Below are 12,111 nucleotides of genomic sequence, written 5' to 3'. Positions count from 1 at the left end.
TGCAGTGGTATGGACCCGGGGCAACAAGCGGGCTGGGGTGGTGCAACTTGGGTTTCATGTGCTCCACATTTGTCTGGAATCCCATGGATGAGGCATAGCTCACTGGCGCACATTACAAGGCTCAGTGAGCCATTCTCTTCACTTGATAAACTAATATCTTGTAAACAAATACTTAGATTAGTAATTTATCCATTCATTTGCAGGGCATCTGCCTAATTATCCTTGAGTGACCGCAGAATGAGGCACTCAACATTGTTTATCATCTAGGTATGAGGGACTAAAATAAAATACAGGCTTAATGTCAAGTGATTTATAACATCAGTAGCTCAGACCCTGATACTACATGTTATTCCAACAAAGTGGACCTTTTCTTCTAAGTGGTGTGTGTCCTCATCACTGAATCAAGGGTGATCTCCTATATAGACATCTTACAGACATCTTTGAGTTACTTGACTTTTCCAGAAGGAAAAGTCCTCTTGGGCTGAAGTAATATGTGGAAAAATTCAATTGTAAAGGAGGGTTTTTCAGCAAAGTTCATGTGCAGAGGCAAATAAGGTAATAGAGGTTGCAACACACAGCCAGATCCTAAGGTGAGTTGAAACAACTGAGAGGGAGATGATGGCATTTGAGGGCTTCTTTATGTTAACTTAATGCTACTACAGAGTATAAGGTTCAGATCCATAAACACATCCATAAAAGAGATCTCCAAATCTGCCATTATATAATTTCCCTTTGGAAAGGGAATTCCAAAATCTTACTCATTTCCATGTATTCTGGAGTCAATCCAGTGAAAGGTTCCAAGCTGTAGTCAAGATCCCATTGCTGAGGGTCCTTTGACTGATTGGTGTTCATTTCCTTTGGTTCAGTTCTTCCATCCTTCAGCTTCCTGAAGAGCTTCTTTAACTTCCTGAGGAACAAAAAGTTAGACTGGACCAAGTCTTTTTCCTTTTTCCCCCCTACAGGATCTGGTCTAAATCTTTGCACTGTAAAACAAAATGTATATCAAGTTACTTCAGTGCCACACAGGCTTGGTTTGCACCATCCACTTAAGTTATGATGTTTCTTATTGCCAGGTGATAGGCTGATGGATGCAGTTGTTGCTGTGTTCCTCTGTTGAGGGAAGTTACAACACCATAACACTGTTATGATGGAGTCGAACCTAGTACTTTTAATACTTTTTTTCTCTAGATATATGTTGAAGAAGCATCTTTCCAAAGCTCAGGCACCTTGGGCCTAAATAATACTGGTGATTATTAATTCGTCTCCCTCAAGAATGAATAAAAGAAACAAACAAACAAACAAATAAAATACCAGAAGGTAATGTGATACCTTAATATGTCACATCTAGCACAGGTGTACTTTTCTCTCAATGTGAAACTTGGGAACTTCCATATAGTATACTTTTAACTATATAAATATTAGTGACTTAAGTTGTCCCTGTGACCAACAGAAAACACCTGAAGCTCCTCAGGTTACAGTGCTGTTTCAAACCTGAGTATCTTTTTAAACAGGCAAAAGAAAAAGATTTTGCTTGCAGAACCTTAAAGTAGCACTCTTTACTGAAAATGATGAGACAACTAATAAAAATAATAAAATACATTCCTATGAAAAGTCAAGTATAAGCAACGTTTGAATTCTACTAATGGCCTTTGCACCTGGAGGAACATGTTTCCCTTGCAGCTACCTAACAACCAAACAGTCTTCAAACTAACAGGAGAGATTCATAAGAGAGCAAGATCAGTAGAATTTGTTCTCACAGTTGTTTGTCTTTCCTTTCACACACAAACAGACATTCTACCTTTATTAGTTTTGATTCAGTAAGAAACTATTGGTATAGAAGTGTCACTTGGGATATATGTAGTAGGATTCACTTCAGTACTCAACTATACAGCCCATACTGGAACTCACTGAGGAAGAACGGGAGCTTACTGGAACTCCTCTGCAAGTTTATTCCTAAACTACTAGAAACTACAAAATTATTTAACTACTAAAATCATACTTGAAAGATTTCACTGAATACTTGTGAAAAAATACACATTTCTAAAATTAACTTTCTTGAGTGAGAGTTTACTGACAACGTAAAAGGCAAAGTATGCAGATCTATGCAGATTCTGAAAAACTTCATCAGCAGTTAGATGCTTTATGTACTTGCACAACTGTATTATCTTCCTTCAGAGATTTCTCAAAAGAGTTTTAGAAGTTCTAAGTTTTCTTTCAAATGTGCCTTTACTGTGTATAAAGAATGAAACACTAAGCTAGCACAGAACCACTGTTATTATGAGACTAGGAAATTCCTAATTTTGGTCAGGAAATATTTTTGCTACGTGAGAAGTATACATCTTGCAAGATCAGCTGTGTTGGTGAGTTTTGGCTGCCCCTGAAGCAGAAAAGCAAAACAGTTTCCTAGAATGTAAACACAAGTCAGTTGTGTCTCCCAGATCCCATAGATTAGAAGAGTTTGCATCTGAAATTCTCATTTTGACAATGTTTCAGAGCAACACCAGCTATTTTGGCCAGACTATAAATTACTCACATGGGTGAGTAATTATTTGTGCAAGTACTTCTTTGAACCTCAGTAGGTGTAGTAGTATCAGTCAATGTCCCACTGAAATAGGGATACAAATTTAATGACACAGACAAATACATGAATTTCATAAATAGTATAATCCCAGTGTAAAGTTAATCCATTTCTAAAAGAAGAGTAAAGAATTCCCACTGCCCCCAAGGATGGCATTTCAAATTCACAAGCATGGATAACTTCATGCTGTTTTAAACATTGAGAAATTCCCATGGATAAATGTAATAGAATGAGATATTTCTTCAAAATCAAGGAAGTGAAATACAGTTGAATTAGCATGGGACATCAAGATTTATACTTATTGTATGTCTTCATTTTGCAGATGAGGTTTATTTTTCAAGAGTGTGCACAACATTATTTTATAGTTCTTCACATGTGCTATATGAGTGGAAATCCAGAGTAATTGCAGTAACATTTTGCCAATAGTGTAAACAGGGCTCCCCCACAAACATGTTTCCCACAACTTGTGATAAATCCTTTGAACTAGAGCTGTGTGGCCTGGAGATGGGAGCGTAGAGAGAAACAGTAGGGGAATTCATTTGCTCCTTCAGTTAAACAGAACCACTTTCTCAGACCCTAACGTATGTAGCAGGGCAAGGCTACCTGGAAAACATTGCAACTAAGGTCTTTGCAGAGTAGGTTTATTGCTTTATTCCTGAATATACACCAAGCTATATAGGAACACTTTGTCACCACATAGCACAAAGCCTTATAGCAGCTTGGAAATAAACATAGTGACAGCAGAATTTCTACACCAAGTGTTGTTTACAGGACCTAATCAATTTCATCACCAGTATGGAGGAAATTGGGTTTGTCAGACATTCCTAGGACAGATTTAAATTTGTCAGGCTCTGTCATTCTCAGAACCACAAAGCTGCACAAATCAATAGATCAACTCCAAATTTTGTTCCAGGTGCAGATGAAGACATAATTCATAAGTGTGATGCAAACATCATCAGTATTTCAGCAATACCCAGGTATGTTGGGGATAAGCAAATAGTTTGAGTACCCAGAACATTCAGTTTACATAGTTTTAATAAAAGGGTGGAGAACATTTAAAATACCTTACAAAAGTAACTAGTTAGATAGATCTTTACCTTCTACATCATGCAAACTCAGCCATTTCAAGACACTAAAATGTCCTTTCCATACCTCTACTTTTATGGCAATCAAGGGATGTAGTACTCAGAGGGTAGGAGACTGGGGGCAGGAGTTAAAACAATCAAAGAATTCCCAGGATGCCTTTCCAGTATATCCCAATTAATTTCTTAATGTGAGGGACTCTCAGAGGAGAGTGAACAATAAGTTCAAGACAGTGCTAATTTCTGTTCCAATAAAATGGTATGAGCTATAAATGTCCCTCACGTTTCCGTGGATAGATGAGATTGAAGAGCATCTAACTGTCATTGTGCAGCAGCTGAGATAAAATTTGCGTGTGTTAAAACGTGAAGTCTGTGGATGTGTGATCTAATCCTCTAGTTATAGCACCACAGAGTCAAGTTATGTAGTTTCTTACATACATATAACTCCCCTGCGAACACTGTAACTAAAACAATAGTTGTTGTTTTTATGTTTATTTGGGAATACACTAAATCCAGGACTCAGTTACTCCGAATAATTTTTTAATTTTCTAGTATAAGTTATCACTTTGAGCCAGGCATGAAGAGTGGCTCATTTCACCTTTTTGAGTTAAGCTTTGAAGAACATTCTGATTTTTATTTTGTCATTTTAAAAGGATTAACTAACTAAAAGAAAGCCAAACTAATTATTTTCAAGTTTTCTACAGAAATGTATTTTAGTGTTGTATCCAAGCATGTGAAGTTTCAGATGAAACAGAAATGTGTCAAAAAGTTAAAGGAACATAGAACAGAGATTTGCACAGGGTTATTCTCCAGCTACACAGCAGTACAGAAATGAAAATGAGTTTTGCAGAACTCTATAGTTGCACATATGATTGTCTTATTAAAACTGAGTAAGATCTTCAAATGCACTTGTCTGAAACCTGTTTGTAATTACTCAGATCAAAATCTTTAAACAAAGTTGACAGCCAGTAATAATCAAGAGCTATTTTGGGTTTTGATTTCTGCGTGCCAGGCAGCCTGACCAGTGAGAAAGAGGAAGGTTTGTCTTTTCATGGTGAGTCTCTAGCGCATTGCGCAGTGATGCCTCTAATGCTCAAGAGGTACAAGCAGAAAAGTTTCATGGCACCACTAATAGCCATCTGAATCTGGACAGAGACTGCAGAACTGCCATTATTTCTGGTCCTTTTGCCAGTGAATATCTAAAAGCAAGAAAAATTCTTGAGACTGAATAGCATGAACAAAGAATGAAGGTAGGATCAAGGAGAAAGAAAATGATTTTTTTTTTTTTGTCAGAAGGCTATGTCTAGAGTAGTTAAAATGGTACTGCATTTTCTCACAAGAGAACGTCATAAAACTATTGTGTTAGATAAGAGGTGGGAACATGGCTTAATGACACTGTTTGTAATTTCTAATATAGCCAATAAGCATCCCCTTATGAAAGGTAACCACCATCTGAAGAAAACATAAAATCAGGAAAGGAAAACATCCCGTCCATGAACTGCCTGCAAGCTTTGGAGACCAAAAAATAAATAAATAAAATAATAATAAAAAAAAAAAAAAAACGAGGACAAAAATAGAGAAATCAAAAACAGAGGGATGATTCAACAGTTAACCTATTTATATAGTAAGGAGAAATATCAGGATTTGGGTGAGCTGGGAGAAAACATGAAGTTGACTTGGAAAAAATGAGAAATGATACAGAATGGTATATAGAGAGGCTGGAGAGGTAGAGTAGATGTGGGCAAGTTGAATTGGGACAAACACAGGAAAATGATTTTCTTGGCACAAGTTTTTGTGTCTTTGGTGCCTGTGCAGTCCCCACAATGCAACTCCATCAGAACTTGCTGGAAAGATTAGAACTGAGGATCAACTTACCTATTTCTCAAGACTCTCAGTTAGTAAATGGCCTTGTGCGCTGCAAAGATCACCTGTGACAGTCACCAAGAAATGGATTTGAAGTATTAGAGATGCAAATGGGAACTCCACATGAACTTAAATGCAAGGAAAGTCAGAAAATCCCTAGAATCCAGCTGCCAGAGATGAATGATTATTTATATCGTGTGGTTTTTAAGGTTATCTTTCCAGTTTATGCTTTTTCCTGTGCAGCATGCTAGAAGAGTGCAGGCAGAAAGCTAGATAGAAAAGTGACTAGGTCAAGTAGCTGGAGCACCTATATCTAGAGAAGAGGATGGAAGTGCAGCGACTTAGATTCTTCTGCCCTTGTGTTTGATGTTGTTTACTGCTTTGGGAAAGGAGACCTGAGAATTCAGGCTTTTCTTCAGTCATATTCCTACAATCTGTTCATATAAGGAGAGATCTTCTCATATTAATGGGCAGAAGGTACAAGAAGAAGGCAGGGGAGGAAGGAAATTGTTCTAATTTCTCATCCTGGTCCATAAATTTATGATATAGTCATGCTTTGTTGGCCCACTCAGACCTCCTGGATTCTATGGGAGCTTCACCTGTGTTTGATATTTATTGACTTCTCAAAAAGATAAAAGAAAAAAAAAACAGGTGTGTGTGGGAATATCCAATTAAATAAGAATAATTTATGAGAGGTGAAATGCAATATTAAAGATAGCAGCTATGAAAGGATGCCTTTAAATTGGTTTTATTATCTCTTGATATTTTTATCCAGCATAGTTAAGTGTATTTTGAAATAAACTATGGAAAGTGATCTTGAATAAAAAGGCCAAAATCGTGGGTTCACTGAAGTTGATGGGGGTTTTTCCATTGACTTCAATAAGGCCAGGATTTCACCCTAAAGGTTTATCACCAAGGTCAAAGAGACAGAGTGATAAAATAAACACACAGATTTTTTTATTTTTTTTCCCAGTGAGTTCAGAAATACAGAATAGAAGTAAATGAATCTTAAAGGAGCTCTAGGTTCAGGCTCCCAAGCCCTGCAGCCTTTTAAGCTCAATTTCTGTGGAAACAGTAAAAAGAATTATGGTATGTGACACATCTGAGTGAACCGTAGCAAAGTTACATCTGTTAAACTTGTGAATTCCAGCCCCACACAACACACATTTCAATTCAAGAAGGCTTAACTTTCTATAATTCAAACATTGTTGCATTTACCTAGCTGTTTTGATATTCTTGGATGCAGAAATGGAAAAAGAAATAACAGAAAGGTTTAGAACACTAGAAAGTCACATCTGTCATAGCTGTGGGGCAATTTCTCCAGAAACATCACAAGAAAGGGTAAGGATGTGGTCCAGTGACCCTGCACAATGCAGGACTGCCATCTGAAGTTTAACTATTTATCTCTTCAGTCAGCACTGATAAACCAGAATGAAGACATCAAATGATGTTTCCCAACTGCTGCAGCCTTTATGCTAGAGACATAATGGATGAGTGTTGCTTATAAACTCAGCCTATCATGTGCTTGCTTATTTTTATTTTTTGAGTGAAAGAGACAGCAAATGGGACTAAGTCTTTGTGATCTTCTGTAAACCAATTAAAATGCCCTGAGTTTTATGATAAATAAAATCAGAAGATTTTCTGAAAATAAATGCAGAAATCTACAGATTTCAACAAGGAAGAAAAGCGTTTTGATCTGGGTCATCATATAATTTAGCAGAGAGATACTAGATGTCTAGAGATGTTCCAGATTTTGAAGAATAAATTGTCATTTACGATAGCTCCATCTGCGTCTCCATATGAGTAAGGCTGGCTGCAGCACTTGCACTCTGACCACAGTGAAAATCCATGGATACAATGAAAGAACTCATCTTACTCACTCTGACTCTCATTGCCTTCCAAACAGGCACAAACAAGGGGAGAAAAACACAGCTGCTAAAACTGGAGAAGAAAAGAGTAATCTATATTTCTGCCACAAGACATTTTGTCACAGTGCATTGCCTGTGTGAAGGTAGATGTGGAAAACTGAAGAAGGACACAATGAAGACAATGATATCTTGTGATATCTTGGGAAACAAACAAACAAACAAACAATTCTCCCTCCTCTCCCTTCCCCTCCTCCCCCCCCCAAAAAAACAAAACAATCAGACAAACAAAAACATTAATAGAAAAGAGGTAGCAGAATAGATAGAATAGGATAAAGTAAGAAGCCAGGGGCAGAGAGTGTATGTTTATCTAAACATCTCCCACATCTGCTAACAGCAGCATTTATAAATGCAATAGGTTGCACATGAGACGGTCATGATAGAACCACTTGTGCAACACATACGCATGTTTGGAGTCCCTGCTGGTCTGCATATATGTGTCCAGCAGCCCTATGGCCAGCTCTCTGAAAGTCTGGCTTATCAATACTCAGTGTGTCTGTGAATGTGTGTATGCAAAGTCGACGAGGTAGAACAAAGTACCATTAAGGACCTAGTCTAAACCAGTAGAGTGGTCCATGAGGAAATACAAGGCTAGTTCCGATTTAATTAACTTAATTGCTCAGTAAAGCACAGTGCTCCTCCTGGTATAAACAGGTCTGGCGAGAAGATATACAGATATACACTTGGTTTTCTTGACAACGTAGACAAGCAAAGAAAAAACAGATGTGTTTATTTCATGATGACAAGATACCATTGTGACTGAAATGAAGTATTTCTCTGGGAAGAAGAGGATGAAAGTTTGTTTGTTTTTAAACCATTATTCAGTTCTGAAAAATGAGTTCACTATAGGTTGCTGGCAGTAGGGTGGGGGAGCAAAAACAAGGGGGAAAAAAGGGATGAAATTGTCATATTCTTGCACTAAGAGTTATAGGCAGGGAATTGAGAAACAATTTGACAGTAGTTTTCTGTTTTGACTGGATCAGCCTCTGCTTTCATGAATCAAAGATAATAAATACACTATTTCTAACATCATAAAATTCCCATTAGAAAAGTCCTGTAGCTGTAAGTTTTTGGGATACAGGAAAAAAAAATCACACCAGGTTTACGTTGAGAAAGCTTTAAGACTTCAACATGTCAGATATTTTGGGAAAAATTTACCACTCTTTTCTCAAAATAAGCTGCAAACTCCATGAGATGTAGACAGAAAACAGGCCTCCCTAGTGAACTTTGACACAAGAATAATGAAACCATCTATAATCCATGTTTGATTTGTTTGGAAAGTTTTTCTGCTCTGTATTTAAATTACTATTAAAAAAAAAAAAATCTTGCCAGGAAAGGGGAGGAAAAAGGCTCATTTTTTAAATAGTTATAATCTTTTAAGCACCACTCATCTTGGTTTCTAGTTAGTATCATCAAGGCCTTCTGTAGGGATGTGATCCAAAAACTACTTTACACCAGTGAAAAGATTCTGACTAACTTCTGTGGATTTGAAGTTTGCGTCTAAGCCAGACTCTTCACCTAATACAACATTTCACAGACCACTGCCACCAACAAGGATGATTCAGTTAACAGAAATAAGAGCAAACCTCCCAAAAGCCAGGAGCTGGACATTCTCAGTGGATTTTTCTGAGATCCCCTTGCCACTGGAGACAGACAAAGAGAGTTTTCTTGATGTATTGAGAGCAGAAGACACTGTGCAGTAAGCATCCTGTGTCAGACAGATGGTGAATAGCTTTACAGAGCCTCTCCCATACTCTAGCTCCTGCATCACACAGTGACATAGTGACATGCAGGCACATTAGAAATGTATGAACTTCATCTGTAAACCCGTAAAATAGTCATAGATCAAGTAAAACATTTTAACATCTTTTTTGAGCTATTGCTTTTCTCCACACACTTTCTCGTCCACTTTACACTAATTTGTATTCAGTGCTGCTATCCTGAAAGCTTCTCTAAAACTTCCCAAGAGATCTATCATACCTTGCCTGTTTTCCCAGGTTTCTAAAATTAATTTAGATCAATTATTTAATATGTTCAATCATTTTCTTTAAGCCATTTACTGCAGATAGAGCCAATTATTCAACATAAAATACAGGCAGATCATTTCATCACAACCAAAAATGTGATTTATCATCACATTCAATTAGAACATACTGAAGTCAGTGACAAAAGTCCCATTCAGCTGAATAAGGATCAAGCCATTAATTTACAGTGCCCTAGGAATAAAGTGTGGCAATGGATAAGGCTGGGATACATACGGGATTCCAATTTCAAACAGATTGTTTTGAATCAGTTGTTTTCCAAGCATAATGATGCTCAGCTGAATACAGAGTTCCATCAAACAGCCTCCTGGTGCACACTGTAATTAAAACAAAACAAAACAAAACAAAACAAATGTAGAGTGTGAATGGAGTAAGATATTAACTTAAAAGTACTGACTTGGAAGAGCCACCAATGTCCATACGAGCCTGCCAATCCTGCCACCAATTTTCTCTGGAGCACTGAACTTGTTGATTATTGCAATTCCATCCTTAACAAGGTATTTCATCTCTATTCATAAAATCACATTAAGGAAAATATGTGGTGCTCTGAAATAACTTATTGTGCCCTAGGGCTACTATATTTCCTTTTAAGATATTTACTATATAATCAATGTAATCAACATAATGCAATATCACCAATAGTCTTCCAACCTGATGTCTCCCAAGGGAGGAGAAAGTCTTCAATCTTGCAAAGACTTATGCATAAGCTTTGTTGTAAAACCGTAAGTAGGTCTGTTGCTTTTCAAGGAAATATCCACAGCAGTTAAAAGGATTTTTAAAAAAATAAATAATAAATGTTTACAGGTTTAGCACAAAATGGCCACAGCTTTTTAGGCTATTAAAATCACTGAGCTTCTAGTAATCTGTAGAATTAATAACACAAGGTCAAATTCCAGCTCTGCCATAAGTTTCCCAAGGGCTTTGGTCAAATCATTTAATGTTTGCACCTTAGTGTTCATTAGTAAAGCAGAGAAATTGGGATGCTTCACCTAAGACTGTGAGGTGCTTAGATCTGTAGAAAGAGAGAACATACAGCTGCTGCAGAGGGAAAATTTGGATTTTGACCATTGATGTTTAAAATTTAACATATTGGTAAATTTGTTCTTAACACGTTTCCTATTTTTCCATTTTTGTCTATATTCCACTGAAACACTGTACATGTATCTCTGTGTTAATGACTTTTCGGTTTTAATTTCATGTGTACTTACCTCTTCCATTCGATAACCATCAAACACATATACATAATGACCAGGACGGCCGACAAATCTAAAAGTGATAACAATACATGAAATAAAATAAAAAATGGAAAAAAACATAACTTTAGCAATACAATTTTTTTCATATTAGCTAAGATATTTCAGAACTAGATGCTTCAACATGAAGTTTAATAGACTCAAAATCTATTCAACTTCAGGTATTTAAAATGATTTCAAAATATTAGGCCTATACATGTTTTTCTACCACATCTTGACTACATAATTTTTATATATTAAAAAAAAATCTGTGTTAAAAAAAAAAAATAAAAAAAATATCTCTCCCTTGATTAGAGATCACAGACAAAACTGGGAGCACATATCGTATGTAAATCACACTCTCTTGCATTTGAGTAATAACCTGAACGGAGGGCATTACATACACGCCTATACACAATCAAGGCTCTTATGACTAAACTGAGGGAAATAATGAAATTAACTTTATTATAACCATATAAAACAAAACAAAAAAATGGTTAAAAAGATAAATCGGAGATATTTTTCATTAATGTCTTCCTATATTTACAGCTGCTGGTAAAATGTATCATTAATACTTAAATCAGTAACGCTGAATAGGGTTAGTGAAGTATATAGATTAACAAACTTTACAGCCCCCAAAAGGAACAGAAAAATGATATGAAACAGAATCCAGAGAATGTTTTAAAAGTTTTTGCCAAAGTTTTAGCAAACAATCATTTTAACTTTCCCATTCAAAAGCATGTGCAATACTGTGGATAACTGGGTCCCAAAAGACAATGATCCTGAACCCATAGGAAGTCACACTTATTTAGCAGGACAGCTGAATTAGCTTTTTGGTCAACCAGATCATTTGCCAAAATATTCAACTTCCAGTTGACTGTAACTATTTCTTAATTTAACTTGGGCAAATAGTGAAAAAAGTGCAGAAAGTGTTAGGGAAAATCATTCCATATTTTTAAAACAAATTGGAAAAATATTTTTTGCTAAATGGTGCTTCAAGAAAAATGTTCTAAAGTGTGAAAAACACCAGCAGAGCAATAGCTTTTGTTCATAAATACAACTTCTTTCTTTCACTGAAAGGAATTATTTTTTGGGTGTTGGTTATTCTTATTAAAAAACTAAAACAATTATATTTCAGAACAATACTCTTCTTAGAAGAGAGACAGGACAGCACTCAACATCATTCCTTCCCATTCAAGAACAAAGTTAAGACAATTCTGTTTACAATGTTGGTCATAGCTGGTGAAGGTGGTCAGTGCCAGACTTAGTTAGGTAGCTCTTTGACTGTATTTTTGAACACAGATCCACTAATATAGACTTATCTATATACATTAATATTAATACATAAAGGACATTTGTCCTACCTTCCTTTAAAAAAGGCAACATAAA

The 12,111-nt window shown here is 36.3% G+C and overlaps 1 protein-coding gene across 1 annotated transcript in view; it reads right to left on the bottom strand.

Annotated features, from left to right (window-relative positions):
* Positions 1–12,111, bottom strand: part of ANO2 (anoctamin 2) — a 204,411-nt gene that overhangs the window by 20,585 nt on the left and 171,715 nt on the right. The window contains exons 17-20 of the mRNA XM_048046752.2: positions 12,087–12,111; positions 10,699–10,756; positions 9,707–9,807; positions 759–907 (exon numbers count right to left, since the gene is read on the bottom strand). The exon at positions 12,087–12,111 is cut by the window's right edge and continues 87 nt beyond it. Coding sequence (XP_047902709.2) covers positions 759–907; positions 9,707–9,807; positions 10,699–10,756; positions 12,087–12,111 — 333 coding nt within the window. The remainder of the gene's footprint in view (positions 1–758; positions 908–9,706; positions 9,808–10,698; positions 10,757–12,086) is intronic.

Source organism: Anser cygnoides, chromosome 1 (assembly GCF_040182565.1).
Source record: "Anser cygnoides isolate HZ-2024a breed goose chromosome 1, Taihu_goose_T2T_genome, whole genome shotgun sequence".
Classification (NCBI taxonomy): Eukaryota; Metazoa; Chordata; class Aves; order Anseriformes; family Anatidae; genus Anser; species Anser cygnoides.
This window is presented reverse-complemented; position numbering and strand designations above follow the sequence as displayed.